The sequence below is a fragment of the Notothenia rossii genome (genome assembly GCF_949606895.1).
Source record: "Notothenia rossii genome assembly, chromosome: 8".
Taxonomy (NCBI): domain Eukaryota; kingdom Metazoa; phylum Chordata; class Actinopteri; order Perciformes; family Nototheniidae; genus Notothenia; species Notothenia rossii.
Window position 1 is genome coordinate 47,799,389 of NC_136906.1, and position 16,939 is coordinate 47,816,327.

A 16,939-nucleotide genomic window follows, 5' to 3' on the forward strand; every position below is an offset into this window, starting at 1 on the left:
AGGCCGACACCAGCTGTTGCTGCTCCTGAAAAACAAAACACACTGATTTTTATTCTGATGCATTATTGTTTTTAATAAAACTTACATGAGCTAATCAAAACGTTTGTATATATAAATATTAATAGCTAGTAAATACACCTATCAAATGAATAGAGGAGTCAACATTACAAAAATAAGTATAAAATGGAAATACTTAAGTAAGGTACGTGTAGAAAGAGAATTCGTACTAGTGTGAAACTTGATTAATAAAAATGAAAATGTAAACACACACACTAATAATATTAGCATTATGTATTCACTTCTTTAAGTTGTAAAGTAGAAACCTTAGATATGCACTGTAGAAACTTAATAAAAAGATTTTTGATCATAAAAAGCACTAGTTAACGATTAGGAGCCAATTGTTCCGACTATTGCTTTGTGCTTCGTGTTCAGAGACCGGCATCTGCAACTCGGTCTGCTGCAGGTGGTCAAATCAAACCACACAGCTGGTAAAGGTGGCGTTGGGGTTGAATGCCATTTTATTAGACCTCATTCCAGTTTGAAAAAGTCTTTTTGAACACCCTTCAACCTAAAACCAAACACCCTAATCGATGAGGATGATGATGATCTGTGTAGACCAGGGGTCTGCAACCTTTTTGACCAAAAGAGCCATTTTGCTCCTTTTTCCCAAAAATGTTTTTGTCTGGAGCCGCAAAACATATTTCATAGCTTGATAGCTAATAAAGTTGTATTTATTGTTATATCAGACAAAAACTACATTTTTTTGCATTTATTAGGCTATTTATTACATTATATACAGCTGTTAACCTCTAATAAGAAACAAAGAACTCCTAAAAGGATAATTAAAAATAATACACAGGCCTACTTTAAAATAAATTAAACACAGCACTTGGGGAGTCCTCTGCACATTTGAAGGAAAAACAAATATTATTAAAATGGGCCCACTTTGAAATAAATAAAACATAAAGCTGCACCCTAAAAAGAGTTAAAGGTAGGGTAGCTAAGAATGGAGAAACCAGCTCGAGTGCGCTAGAATTTGAAAATACACAACCGGAAAAAATATGACTCTTCCTTCAGACTTTCTTACAGATTCCCTCCTCCAACACACACAAACGCGCATCATCAGGCCACGAGATAAGTTTGTGCACAGATGGAAGGCTGACAGGCAGGTAGGCCATCCAGTTATTTTAGACGGGCCGGCTAAAATGATTGGTCGTGCTTTTTACAGCGCTACGGCTTCCAGAGATTACTTTTTGTATGTATTTATTGTCAACGCATTTAATATATTCATTGCTATCGGGACGTTAAGAGCATTCCATGGAATATAACAAAAAGTGTTTTCGGAAATAAATTACATACCCCATTGAATTATGACGGAAGATTGTCAGCTGTCTTCCTCTCCCTTGCTGTTCCTCGATACGTAAAGGCTGCAGCACCTTTGACAACTTCTCTCTCCATATCAAACATACCGGTAAACCAGCATCGTTTGCTGTGAAAGCATATAACTCTGTCCACGCATAATTAAATCTTGTGTTCCTCCGGTACTTTTCTTTGATTTATCCATAGTTTGCTCATCGAGCCGGGGGTCAGGTTATTCACCCGGAGGAAAAGGCGCGCGGGACCGTAGAAGGATGTGACGCATATTTTAATTGACCTAATTAAAACCGTTTTGTTTTTTATTTATGTGTCACAGAGAATCACCTCAAAATACAAGATACGAAACATTTTCAACCATGCAACAAAATATAAATAGTCCTACAAATACTTTTATTTTATTTCCTTCTTATTTTTGTCTAAGCTCAAGGGAGCCAGAGCAGAGGGCCGTGGGCCGCGGGTTGCCGACCCCTGGTGTAGACCATCAGGGGGGGTCAGACTCACCGCTGGGATCCGGCCGCAGAGCGTTCCGATGACGTGGGGCACGCAGCGGCCCGGGGCGTGCAGCATGCAGTGGGTGGAGCCCTGGAACAGCAGCACGCTGGTCAGGTGGAGCACCAGAGCTGGGTCCTCCGTCTCCTTCAGCTGCTCCATCAGGGCCTGCCGGTGCAGGAACAGCGCCTGCCTGGGAGACACCATCACACTCAGCACAACTACAGGGAAGTACGTCTCAAATACACATGTAGGAGCCAAGGATATAAAGGTAGGAACCAATGTTTGTAGATTCAAGTTCCGCCGGAAGGCCAAACTGTTTTTCAACACAAACACCGGAACACACACACACACACACACACACACACACACACACACACACACACACACACACACACACACACACACACACACACACACACACACACACACACACACACACACACACACACACACACACACACACACACACACACACACACACACACACACACACACACACACACACACACACACACACACACACACACACACACACACACACAAATACCTTAGTTATAAGGACATCAGGTATAACCTGAACAGCCTAAAATGATCATGGAAGGAAGTGAACTATTGAGAAATGTTGTCTTTTTAGTGGACAAGTGAATATTAAGTTGATTGAGTTGCAGAAGCAAAATGCTAACGTTATGCTATAAACTAACTACAGCAGGGTCGCTGCTTCCATGTCTCGCCAACTTAAGATCCATATTCAAAACTACAGACTCTAAATGGTACAAGTTGAAGCGTTTGTTTTAACAGTTTGCAGGAGGCAGGTACTTGCTTTCAAGCAGATGAGGGCTAACAAACTTAGCGGAGTGTTTACGTGTTCGGCGTAATGACGTACAACGTCCTCCACGACTTCTGTAGTCCTATTCAGCCACTTGGTAACAACCATCGTTTTTCAGACACATCAACTCTTCAGAAATCACCAGTGTTAATGGATTTAATGTCGTAGAACAAAACGTGATCCGTCTCTTCAATGTGTCTCAACCACAGACCTTATTTCAGATATTTTCCTAAATCCTATGGAGAAATCCCATTGGCTCTGAGACGAGGGAACAGGAAGTGGTGAAATGCTGACTCACTTCCTGGTTTTAGGACTCATTCCTGCACCACTATTTGGAGTTCACCTATGCACACACACACAAACACAGAGCTCAAAAGGGATAATGGTTATAACTATTAAACAAACCTAAGTGATGAGGAAATCTAGTATAACTGGTCATTTTACACACACACACACACACTAACCTAATAATAGCTTAGTTTGAGGACATCAGGTATAACTGGGCATTTCATACACACACACTAACCTAATAATACCTTAGTTATAAGCACATCAGGTATAACTGGGCATTTTACACACACACACACACACACACACACACACACACACACACACACACACACACACACACACACACACACACACACACACACACACACACACACACACACACACACACACACACACACACACACACACACACACACACACACACACACACACACACACACACACACACACACACACACAGAGAGAGAGAGAGAGAGAGAGAGAGAGAGAGAGAGATTGGCTGCCTTAGGTATTGTGTTAAGTGTCATTTTGTGTACGGAGAATGGAAATAAGAAGCAAGCTAAATGGACACTGAGAAAATAAATGGACTGAGTGTTTCACTTGAAACTTTGTGTTTGACTTTTATTCAACTGGCAAGTTAAGTGTCGGCAATTACGCCACGATCCTCAGTGGATTAAAGCGCTGAGCTTAGCCTCTCAACACTCGCTAAATAAATAAAGGAGAAAAAAAACCTATACAAATGCTGTTTTTTCTTACCTCTCCCTTTTCTTGTCTCCCTTCTTCAGCATGAAGCCGCAAACCTCTGCAGACGCCTCGATGTTGGTCAGAAAGTCTTCAATGGTCTGTGAACGGGTTTTGGTCACAGTATTTCAGTTTTATTCTTCAAAGTAAAGCGAGAGGCTCATGATGTAACTGACAGGAAACACTCACTTTTCCGTTCAGGCAGTTGTGCAGCTTCATCAGGGGTCCTCTGGTGTCCTCCGACAGCTTGCCCAGAATTTTCACTCTGACCTGAGGAACACATCGGAGACCTTCATCACCAAGACCAAACTCTAACCAGTCCCACAGAGCATTTCAAACATGACGCCAGCAGTCAGTCGTGTGGTGGTCTACCAGGGGCTGTGGTGGTCATACAGCCTGTATGACCACCACAGCCCCTGGTAGACCACCACACGCATATAACAATGACTACAACACCCCTGTTGTGCAATACTACTTATGTGCTATAATATATATAAACCGCTTCATAATTATTATTATTTCTGGCTGCCCTCAGCTAGACAATTCAACTCCTGTAATACATCTGTAAATAACTGTGCAACTAACTGTATATACGTCCCCCGTTAATACCATCACCTGGATGATCTCAGAACTGTTGTCAATTGTGGGATGTCTTTTTTGTAAATTGTAATTTCTACTTTTATCTTTACTATTTTGATGCGTTCTTCTTAATTAATATTAAGCTAGCTTTGGCTGTAACAAGAAACAAAAATGTCCCCTCTGTGGACGAATAAAGGAATTCTGATTGTCCAGCTGAGAGGAGGAGGACTCCGGTCTAATAGTCTGTCTTTAGAGTACCCAAGTGTCAGCCATAGGATTCTGTCAAGGCATAGCACATCGTATGGTTTATATTGGCCCTCAGCCACAGAGAAGGACCTTTCTCACCTCAGGGGTGAAGGTACTGGGATTCTCCACGGACATCATCAGGTCAGCAGCCAGGAAGTTCACCAGGATGTTGGACACGTCCGAGCACACGGTCTTCAGGACGTGCTTGGCAATGTGGACCTGGGTTTCATCTGCATGATTGATGAATTTCAATAAAGTTAGCTTTGAATGTTGTCCCTTTATTTACAGATTCACAGCATAGTTCTATGAATGATGTAGTGTGATATACTGAGTGTGTTAGGACCTATACATCATAAATAGAGCACTCAAGCCCATGTTGTTTTTAATTGCTCCAAGATGGCAGCACGTTGATTTGTCTCTGTCAGTGTTTGTCTCATTCTCGTTTTTTGACATTGACTACCTCTTGTGCATTTATTTAGCTTTTTCAGAACCGTTTTTTTTTTTTTTTTTAAATGCACTTTTAAGATAAGATAAGATAAGACTTTATTTATCCCGAAGGAAATTGTTGTGCCAGAGTAACAAAATACAATAAACACAATAAACACAGCAGCAAAAAGAGCAATTAAACATCCACAGACAACATAAAACGTAGAAACATAGAAAGTCACACAATCAATGCAATTATTATTCGCAGTATTTAGTAGTTATAGTGCAAAAATTAAAACGTAGTGGCAGTTACGTAATTGCACGTTATCATAGCATTATTAATAATACTAATAATAATAATATAATATAATATTGCACATAGTTATATATATAGCAGCGAGTGTATTGCAGTGATGGAACTTACAGTATATTGCACACAGTGTTGGTGTGGGAGTTCTCAGTGCCCTTTACTTAGGGGTGAAGAGTTAAAGAGTTTGATTGCCACTGGGAGGAAAGACCTCCTGTGGCGCTGTGTGGTGGTTATGGGTGATCTCAGTCTGTGGCTGAAAGTGCTCCGGTAGGAAACCAGTGTGGCATGCAGGGGGTGAGACCCGTTATCCAGAATGCTGAGAAGTTTCCTCAGCATTCTCCCTTCCGACACCACTGCCAACGACTCCTGATCCACTCCCAGGACAGAGCCTGCTCTCCTGATAAGCTTGTTGAGTCTGTTGGCATCAGCTGTGTTCACCCCGCTGCCCCAACACACTACAGCAAAGAAGATCACACTGGAGACCACCGAGTCATAAAACATCTGCAACATAGTGCTGCAGACGTTAAAGGACCTGAGTCTCCTGAGGAAATACAGGCGACTCTGGCCTTTCTTATATAGGGCGTCAGTGTTTTTACTCCAGTCCAGTTTATTGTCTATGTGGACGCCCAGGAACTTGTAGCTGTCCACAATGTCCACATCCATGCCCACGATGGTAATTGAGCTTGGGGCGGTACTTAGCCTCCTGAAGTCAACCACTAGCTCCTTAGTTTTTGTGACGTTGAGCTGCAGGTGGTTCTGACCACACCACTCCACAAAACTTTCCACCACACTCCTGTACTCAGCTTCCTGATCTCTGATGATACAGCCCACAATGGCAGAGTCATCTGAGAATTTCTGCAGATGGCAGGACTGTGAGCAGTGTCTGAAGTCTGATGTATAGACTGTGAACAGGAAGGGAGAGAGGACCGTGCCCTGAGGAGCGCCCGTGCTGCTCAATATAATGTCAGAGGTGTTATTCTGCAGCTTCACGTACTGTGGCCGAGCTGTGAGATAGTTGGTTATCCAGCTCACCAGTGGAGCATCCACCTGCATGTCCAGTAGCTTACTGCTGAGCAGGGCAGGTCTGATGGTATTGAAAGCACTAGAAAAGTCAAAAAACATGACTCTCACAGTGCTGCCTGCCTTCTCAAGGTGTGTGTGTACTCTGTGCAGCAGGAAGATGATGGCTTCCTCCACTCCAATACGAGGCTGATATGCAAACTGCAGGGGGTCTAGTGATGGTGCGACCACTGTACGGAGGTGTTTAAGGACCAGCCTCTCCAGCGACTTCATGGCATGTGATGTCAAAGCCACCGGTCTGTAGTCACTGTGTGTGCGTGGATGTATCTTCTTCGGCACAGGAACCAGGCATGTTGTCTTCCACAGGGCAGGGACGGTCATCATGTCCAGGCTCAGGTTGAAAATGTGCCGAAAAACTGCACACAGCTGAGTAGCACATCCTTTCAGCAGACTGGGGCTGAGGCCGTCAGGCCCTGCAGCCTTCCTTGAGTGTAGACGGCTGAACTCTCTCCTTACGTCCTCTGCAGTGATGGTAAGTGGGGGCATGCACAGTGGGGCTGAGACAGAGCCCTGGTCGGGGGGGGGGCATGAGGGATGAGAGGGATGAGATGGGAGGAAAGGCTCCCTGGGAATCACAGGGGATGAGTCACAGGTGGAGGAGGAGCTGGAGGAGGGAGGGGTGGTAACCTCATCATCAAACCTGTTGAAAAACAGGTTTAAGTCATTGGCCTCCTGTAGATCTCCTCCCATCATCCTCCCATCACCTGGTCAGTCTTGTTTCCATACCCAGTGATGGTTCTCCTCCCACGCCACACTTCCCTGGTGTTGTTTTGAGCCAGTTTACTCTCCAGCTTCCTCCTGTAGCACTCCTTGCCCGTTTGTATTTCCTTCTTCAGTTGTAACTGTGCCTTCTTCATCTCCTCCTTGTCACCACTCCTGAAGGCAGCTTTTTTCCTGTGAAGTGACGCCTTGATGTCTTTGGTCACCCAGGGTTTATTATTGGAAAAACAGTTAATTGTTCTGGCGGGGATTATATTGTCCGTGCAAAAATGAATATAGTCGGTGATGCAGTCTGTGAGTCCGTCTATATCCTCCCCATGTGCATCACAGAGGACATCCCAGTCAGTCACCTCAAAACATCCCTGTAAAGTCTCCACAGCCTCCTGTGACCACGTCCGTACAGTAGTGGTAGTCACAGGTTGCCGCTGGACTGCTGGTTTATAAAGGGGTTTTAAGTGCACCAGGTTATGATCTGATCTGCCTAAGGAGGGGAGTGCTATTGAGCTGTATGCCTCCTTGACCTTAGCATACAGTAAGTCTAATGTTTTATTTCTCCTGGTTTTGCAATCAACATACTGTTTAAAGGTGGGAAGAGATTTCTTTAGATTGACATGGTTGAAATCCCCAGATATTGCTATGAAGGCATTGGGGTGCAGAGTCTGAAGTCTTGCAGTTGCAGATTTGATGACGTCAGCAGCCCGCGCCGCATCAGCCGTGGGAGGAATGTAAACCCTGATCATAATGACATGGGAATACTCTCTTGGCAGGTAATAGGGACGAATACTTACAGCCAGCAGTTCAATGTCCGGGCTGCACATACGGTCCCTCACTGTAATGTGCCCAGGATTGCAGGATCTGTTGTTTACATAGATCGCGACTCCCCCTCCGGTCTTCTTGCCGCTCTCTCTGCAATTCCTGTCCGCTCGTACACACTGAAAGCCGGGTAGACTCACAATCGAATCCGGGATGTTGTCATGCAGCCATGTCTCAGTGTAAACCATAACTGAGGCCTCACGAAATACGCTGTGACTCTTATTGAGTGATGTTAACTCGTCCATTTTGTTTGCTAGAGATCTTACGTTCCCCATAACGACCGATGGAAGATAGGGTCTGCATCTCCTCTTCCTTAGCAGTCGTCTTCTCCCCGCTTTGCAGCCCCGTTGTTTCCTCATCAGCTCCTTGGGGATTTCGTGTCTCAGTCTAAACATGCTGCTAGATTGTAGGTCCATCAGCTGCTCCCTCGTGTAAACAACAGAGCCCCGGTGCAACTCAGCCAGAACAGTTCCGGAATGATATCAGTGCAAAAGTGATTAAAATGAGACCAACACTGCACAGGTACTGCATAGTTGCAATTCAGAGCGAGCTGCACTGTGCTTAGCAGCGGAAATAACTGAAAATACTAACCTAAAGTGCGACAAGTAAAGAAAAATAGACAAAACAGACACAATGTTACGAGCAACTCTAGCAGGCAGCCACCCGTGGCAGCGCCATCTTGGATCACGATTGAATTGGATTCATCATAATTTTAAAAGTTTTTAGGCTGTTTTTCATCGTTTTGTGCCGGTGCCTCGCTGTGTCTGGATTGTTTGCTCTTTCGGACTCTGGATGGCTGTCTGTCCTGCCGTGCTGTCGGGGGCTGATCGACCTGAGCTGCTGTTCCTGAACTAGGTGTGTTGCAGCACAATGTTGCCTAAAGCTACCCTCGTGTTCGCTCTTCTTCTGGGATTAATTGTCAGCCTGCATGTCGGCAAAGCTGGCGGATTGCCTCCCAGCGATGTCTTTGTTCCCTTTGGACACTCGGATGGTGGAACCTCTGGAATGCTGACTCCATCGGATGGTTTTTACCGAAAGCTGACGTTTTACAGCACAAAATGCGCTCTCCCGTATGCCCTTTTGACTCTGGACTCGCTAATATCGAAGGATCGGAGCTTCCCCGCCCCCCTGAGGAGTGACGCGTCCAGAGGCCATGTGAAAAAATCATCTACAAGGCTGTTAATATTGTTAGTGCTTTTAATCTCTGGTAACGTTAACATCAACCCTGGCCCTAAGTGTTTCTCTGCTTCCTTGCAGCATTTGCCGTAGGCAAGGATTGGGTTTTCTGCATGTTAATGCTAGAAGCCTAGTGCCCAAATTAGATGTTTTCAAGGCCTGGTTTTTAGTTGCTAAGCCTGATATTGTTGTAGTTTCCAGTGAGGTTCATGGCTGGTGAGGCACTGACTCTTTCAGAGTCAGATTTACAAATATTATATTTTGACCTTAATCAAAATATTCGGTTATTTTCAAAAGCTTTTTTAGTCTGATGCTTCGATTCACTTTAAACAGACCGTTCAACAAAAGGATACCCAAAATCTAAATATTGTATTGTTCTGTCTTAGTAAGATCCCATTTTCATTACAATTGTGGTCTTACCTTGACTTGAAGATGAAGTCCATGCTCTCCTTCTGGACAACAATCTCTATTAGTTTTTTGTAAAAGTCCTCCTTATCTTCCTGTAGTTTCAAAAGTCTAGCTTGTTGTATGTGTCTATCCGTCTCTGCGTAGAATAACAGTGGCAACAAGAACCTATGGGCTCATGTGCGCCCCCTTCAGTGCGGCAGAGGTTATGGCTGCCTCTCCTGCTGCTTTTTTCATTGCCGTTATATGATGAGACCAGCGAGCCTAAATATCATATATACGTGAAATAAGTTATTTAGAGACTATGGATGGCCAGGATAAATTTAATAAAAGGGATCTACAAACATTACATTGGTGACATACAGTGAGATGGTAACAGGCATGCGCTTAGGGCCCGCTTTCCAGACAGTTTCTGTGGGGTGACGCATTCTGAGGTGAGGCAGAGCTCATCTGTGCCTCACCTCACCCCACAGTAACTGGCTTGAGCGCGCTCACAAAATAAGTGCCCGCGCTAAATTAGTGCCCGCGCTCCAGCCAGTTACTGTGGGCTTACGAGAGGCAGAGCTCGTCCCTGCCTCACTTCTCATCGCTACCCGTAGTTGGAGTGGAGCTCGGCAAATTTGCTGATTTTGACTTTAAAAAGCGATTGGAATCATACATAAATCACACTTACAACACAGATCAGTGGAGACATTTTATTATTATTACTATTTAGTTTTTCTTTAGTTGTTTTCCCGTTACATTGGAGTATGACAGGTGAGGCTCTGCCTCCCCGGCCTCCCCTGACTGCACGTCGCTGGTAGTTTCTGAAACCCGGTTAAAACCATCTGTCACTGACACTGTTATTCACATTGATGGATATAATGTATTCAGAGCGGATCGTAAGGGCAGAGCTGGTGGTGTTGCAATATAAACTGCTGAGAAACTACAGTGCTCTGTCCTTCATTCGATTTCAATTCTAAGGCAATTTGAGTTGCTAGCAGTCCAAATAACTATAGCAAATGCTCCTCTCACTGTTATTGGCTGTTATAGGCCTCCATCGGCCATCATTGATGCAACTACTAGCCTTATTGAATTGTTGTCTACGTTTTCTTCTGAAATCATATTATTGGGTGATTTAAATTGGGACTGGTTGAGTGATAAATATTCACAGTTTAAGCAGGTTTGTGATTCTTTGAACTTAACTCAGCTTATTGATAGTCCCACTAGAATAAACCCTGCCAAACCCTTATAGATGTCATTCTAACAAATGCAGCTCATAAGTATGTGTCTGTTGTAGGGCTGGGCGATATGGTCTCTAAATGATATCGCGATATTTACTGACTATATCGCGATATACGATATATATCGCGATATTCTGAAATGTCCTCTAAAACACATACATTTTCTTTATTTAACCCCTTGATGTTTACAGTCACGCCAGTATGATGATTCTAGTAGTCCCTGCAACATATGTCTGCAGTAAAAAAATCGACTAATAATGAAGAAAATTAACACACTTGTTGCAATAGTAATTGATGCACTAACTACATTACTACTTGTACTAAAACATTTGAATCATCAGTTCTTCCTCATTTTCCTCAATTGTTCATATTTGGTTTATTAAAATAATGATATTGTGGTCATTGTTCAAAAATGTCTGCTATTATTATGAGTAGTATTATTATTATTAGTATAATGCGCTTTCTTTCTTCCTGTCATTATCAGGAGTTAGACATGTAATGGCTATGTATTAGATTAGATTAGAACCTTCATTCTCCTAACCTGCTGCGACATTTCCCTATAGCCAATACCTTTTATATTTTCTACTCTTCACTTACTTGTCAGCATAGGTCGGCATTGATGTACAAGCCGACAGAAGACCTTGTTTATATTGGCATCATATTGAGAGGTGCAGTGACGCGTCCTAAAACCAGGAAGTAAGCTGCTGGTTCCCTCGACAAAAAAGCAATGGGATTTCTCCACAGGGTTTTGGAAAATAGCTGGAAATAAGGTCTGTGGAAGACAAACCTGTTTGATAAATGCACGTTTTGTTCAGCCGGATAATCTCCACATGTCTACCCTACTTTTATCATTTTCGAATCATAAATCTAATCGATAGATTATAAAAGGGTTTTAGGACGCGTCACTGCACCACCAGAAAACAACTCCATCGATCAAGCTGGCTGAAACTTTCTCTCCCTCTTCTTCTCATGCTACCTGTCACTCTCCTTTAACTCCTCCGGTGACTTTCTTTTATTTGAAGATAGTTTTTTGCCCGGCGCTCACGGGCAAACGGGAGCCTGCTCGCGCTGGCTCCGCAGCAAACAGCTGTTTACTTTTCACCCAACAACGACAACCGCCTCACGAAACGCTATGTTGTAGCGTTAATAAACTAAACAATTTAACAAAATTGCTTGTCAAAGTACCTATACCACAGGACAATTTTATTTTTTTTAAGCAATATTTTTAGTGGCCCGAGCGGGCAAGTGGAAAGTACGTTATGCTGGCCCGGGGTGTTTAAATAGTGCTTCCGAGACAGCGGGCCATTTATAATGTCGAGCCCTGCTCTCTGTCACTGTGCATGTGTGTAATGTTTGTGTGCAAGTTAGACGGGGCCTGCGTGTGTGCCTGCTCACTTCAGAAAGGCTGGTCACATTTTTGATGAGCAAAGTCACGGTCGTACTCACAGATCAAGAGATGATCTCCCCTGTTTTTGATTTAGCTTCTTTCTCGGTCTCTGAAGTCTTACACGGTTTGCACTCAATTGACCCTAAAAAGCCTGCCGGGCATTTTTAAAAATTGCAGCTCAGATTATAGCACAACCAGTTACTGATATTTGTAATCTCTCCCTGTCCACTCACACACTGCCAGCTGTGTGGAAGCAAGCTCTTGTATCGCCCCTCTTGAAAGCTGGTGATCCCACTGAGTTGAATAACTATCGACCCATCTCAAATCTTTCTGTGTTATCAAAGAGTCCCTAGTTTCTGCTCAGCTAAAGCTCTTTTTAAATTCACACAACATCCTGAACCCTATGCAATCTGGATTCAGGTCAAAGCACAGTACTGTGACTGCCAGTCTGTAAGTCTTAGACCAGGGGTAGCCAACCCGCGGCTCTCGAGCCACATGCGGCTCTTTGCCTGGTTTCATGCGGCTCTTCAGTTCATATCGATTTGTATATGTGTGAGTTTGGGGGAGAGACAATGACTCCTGACTAGTGTTGCACGGTGTAACGATACTTGAAAGGTACCGCGATACCCTGCCGTTAAAAACGTTACGATTCCTCCGTTTCATTAGTATCGGTACTTTAAGAATGACGGGGGGAAGTACTCGGGTGAGAAAGCGCAGTTTTAATAAGAGTGTGTGTTCAGCGCTCTGCTTCCACTCCCTGCACTGCAGCCGTGCCTGCAGTCCCGCCCCTCTCAAGCACGCTCAAGTGCCTCCCCTCTCTCGTGCACGCGCTAGCTGCCAGAGCATGTGAGAAAACGAGAAGCATGGCTGCAAGTGGGAGTGCAACTGCCGCTGCGCCTCGACTTGTTGACAAAAAAGACGCCAGAAGCGAAATTTTGATGTATTTTAGCTATATCTCTGACAGTGAGGGCAAGCCTAAGGACACCACGAGGCCTGTCTGTAAGACATGTATTAATTGTATTTAAAATTTATTTTATTTTATTTATTGCTCTCATTGTTTAAAAGTGTGTGTTATGGTTCTGGTGTGAAATAGCACACTAATTACATTTAAGACTGTTTCCCTTTTTTTAAGAAAAGTATCGAAAAAGTATCGGAATCGTAATTCTTGACTTGGTATCGGTATCGAAACCAAAATGTTGGTATCGTGACAACACTACTCCTGACAGTTAAACCTGATATTTAGTAGGTCTGTTAAGTATTGAATGCTGATAATTCTGACGTAATATGGCCGGTCAAAGTTGTTTGGGCTCGGATAAAATCGCTCCGTTACTTTCGTCCCATGTTACTTTCGTCTCGTGTTACTTTCGTCCCGGCTCTCCCTACGTGTGTATGTGTGGTGTCAGTATGAGAGGATGACAGCGCGTCTAATTTTGATGTGTTCCAAGAGCCAATCACAATAATACCTGGATGCAGAGAACCAATCACCTTTGAGGGGGGGGAAAACCTATCGTTGATTAAACACTATCCAGTGTTTCCCCTACCATTGTCTTGGAGGGGCGCCAACAGAGCCCCGCGCCCCCCCTGAAATTCAAGGTGTTTAAAAAAAATATATATATAATATATATATATTTTCTAAATATATATATAGCACCAAATTGCAAATAATCTATAACTATCCCAATGCCACAAAAATGCATCAGTGACGTGGTTGAAATCTTGTCTCCAGAAAACAAAAAACTGAAACAAGCGGTATCAGTGACTGTGTGTTTGATGTGGCTCTTTGCAGTAACATAGAAAAAATGTGGCTCTTAACCTCTGACTGGTTGGCCACCCCTGCTTTAGCCTGTTTTAAATTGAAGTTGTCTGAGGTCCTTACCACCAGCTGCTCTTGCAGTAATAAGTAGTGTACCTTACTGTCCCTAAAGTGCACTTTGCACTCAGTGACTGCTTTTCGTCTTTTTGTTTGTTTACTTAGTTATGTTCTCTGTATTTTACATGTCTGTGTTATGTTTAATAATGTAACGTTGCTGCCTTCTTGGCCAGGTCAGCATTGCGAATGAGATTTTATCTCAATGCTTTTATCTGGTTAAATAAAAAAATAAAAAATGCAGACTGAGAAGCAGACAACTTCTTCCTGCAGAATGACCCTATAATCATATTGGACTGCATTCATTTTAGATCAAAAATAATTGAACAGTACTGCTGGAGAGAGTGGGACTGTTAGTGTTCACACCTCAATAAAAAAATATTCCTTCTACAGCATCTTTCAATCTCCATAGTTTTGGCACGGGTGGAGCTTAGTGGAAAGAATATAGTGCCTAAATGTTTGAACTGTCTCTTTAGAGATTTAAATGATCAAATCACTTTTAAAAACTCACTTTTTTAGAATTACTTTGATTTTTTCTTTAAAAATATGTATTTATTATTTTCTATCACTTTAACTCTGTGTTTTTATGCTTAGATGCTGTTGTTTAGTTAACTTGCTCTTGGTGTATTTTTTATGTGAGAGCACTTGTTTCGAAAAGGTGCTATATAAATAAAGTGTATTATTATTATTAAAATGATTATTAATGTAACTGTGTCCCACTCACTCCAGCAGCACTGCATGTGTCTGCCTTAGGTGTTCTGGACTGAGAAAGATTCCCATCATTTCAGATTTCCAGTTAGTGTTGAATTTACCAGAGAAGAACTTGGTGCCCTTCTCAAAGAGGCGGATGTTGTTGTAGAGGCTGCTGATCTCCTCCTGCAGGTCCTTCATGCTCTGCTTCTTGTTGGCCCTGGACGGAGCACTGCTGGAGGACAGGAAGACCGAGCGCAGCACCTCCTGGTACGCTTTGTTCAGAGGCCTGCAGAGACACTCAGTGAGAACTGGGCTGTGTGGGCAGGGAAACGTACTCCCAGAGGTAGTACTTGAGTAAAAGTAGAAGTACCAGAGTGTAGGAATACTCTGTTACAGTAAAAGTCCTGCATTCAAATGTTACTCAAGTAAAAGTAGAAAAGTATTATCATCAGAATATAGTTAAAGTAGCGACAGTAAAAGTAGTCATTGTGCAGATTGGTCCATTTCAGAATAATATATACGATATGTTTTATAATGATTGATCATGAAAGTGTTCTCAAAGCTGGTAAAGGTGCAGCTAGTTTGAATGACTTTGTATACTGAAGGATAGCTTGTGGATTTACTCCAGGTGGAACTAAAGTCTGATTTAACACTTGATTACATTTCACATCATTCATCCACATCTGTGAAGTAACTAAAGGTATTAAATACATGTAGTGGAATAGAAGTACAAAGTTGCAACACATTGAAAGACTGAAGTACCTCAAAACTGTACTTAAATCTACTTAGTTTAATTTAAACTATTGCTTACTTCAGACATAGAGCCCTAATGATCATTTTATGTGCAAAACAAACTTTTTAACAATCTCAAACCCTAACATCAAGGTATAAATATTACCTATTGAATGCTGCTACTCATTTTTTAATTCATTTTTTAGCCACTTATTAGTCTGTATTTTGTATTTGTCTTTCCAATGTGTGCTTTGTCTCTATATTTAACATTGTAGTTACTTTTTTATTGATCTGCTTTGTCACTTTTACTTTGACATTGTACATTTCCCCGGTGCAGGACTGATAAAGAAGTTCTGATTCTGAGTGTTACCTGACTAAATGCTCCGCCAGCTCGCAGAGGATTTCTTCGGGGCAGTCGCTTACTCTCTCCTCTAAAACTGCCACGATGTCCTCCTGGGCCATGAAGGGGGCTGCAGTCTGTTTACTGCGATCTTGGAGAGGTAACACACAGGCTAATTAGTCTCCCAGGGACACTACAGCTGCCTCTGTCTCCCATGAAAAAAGCAGAACAACCCAGAGGAGAGATTTCTATCCCAGTAGCCTTCAGACTCTTGTTACAGTGAGCAGGCTTAATGTGCACACAGAGACATGTTGTCCCTGTAACAGGAAGTAGCTGTGTGTCCATGAGCGTACTTTGCTGTGAGGGTCCGGTCTCCTCATCGCTGTCCTCGTCTCTCCTCCCTTTCTTCTTGGTTTTACGGATGCGTATCTCTCTGGCGTTGCCTCCACCGCCTGACTTCACACTGCCGCTGCCCTCTGGGAGACACACAGGCACATGATGTACAATCCACAAACAAATAACCTTCTTTCCAAATGTTGCTTTTTTTTTTAAGTACATAGTTTGTAGTTTAAGTGCACCTTAGGGAAAGAACTGCAAGGATATACAGTATTACATTACAGTGCTTCCCCTAGGTTTACTGCTTTGGGGGGGATGCTGCCTGAGCGTTGGAGGGGGGGGGGGGGGGGGTTGGGTGGCGGCACTGGGATATATTTTTTAATCCTCTGGAGCAGAGAGAGGAGCTGTGGATTATTGTTATTGATTAATGCATCAGTGTTTCTTTGGGTCAAAAACACTAAACTCACAACTTAAAATGAAAGCGTTTGGTTTATTTAATAAAAGAGCACATGTTCAATGTGACAGTAGATAGATTAGTTGCAATTTGGTGCTATATACAGTGGGGCAAAAAAGTATTTAGTCAGCCACCAATTCTGCAAGTTCTCCCACTTAAAAAGATGAGAGGCCTGTAATTTTCATCCTAGTTACACTTCAACTATGAGAGACCGAATGGGGGGAAAGAATCCAGGAAATCACATTGTAGGATTTTTAATGAATTAATTGGTAAATTCCTCGGTAAAATAAGTATTTGGTCACCTACAAACAAACAAGATTTCTGGCTCTCACAGACCTGTAACTTCTTCTTTAAGAGCCTCCTCTGTCCTCCAATTGTTAACTGTATTAATGGCACCTGTTTGAACTCGTTATCAGTATAAAAGA

General features: G+C 42.9%; 1 protein-coding gene across 1 annotated transcript in view; it reads right to left on the reverse strand.

Moving 5' to 3' along the window:
* Nucleotides 1-16,939, reverse strand: part of ufl1 (UFM1-specific ligase 1) — a gene marked incomplete at its 3' end in the record, with an annotated part of 49,846 nt that overhangs the window by 1,601 nt on the left and 31,306 nt on the right. Inside the window, exons 12-19 of the mRNA XM_079645253.1 lie at nt 16,078-16,200; nt 15,755-15,875; nt 14,772-14,938; nt 4,652-4,782; nt 3,917-3,997; nt 3,743-3,828; nt 1,879-2,059; nt 5-25 (exon numbers count right to left, since the gene is read on the reverse strand). Coding sequence (XP_079501379.1) covers nt 5-25; nt 1,879-2,059; nt 3,743-3,828; nt 3,917-3,997; nt 4,652-4,782; nt 14,772-14,938; nt 15,755-15,875; nt 16,078-16,200 — 911 coding nt within the window. The remainder of the gene's footprint in view (nt 1-4; nt 26-1,878; nt 2,060-3,742; nt 3,829-3,916; nt 3,998-4,651; nt 4,783-14,771; nt 14,939-15,754; nt 15,876-16,077; nt 16,201-16,939) is intronic.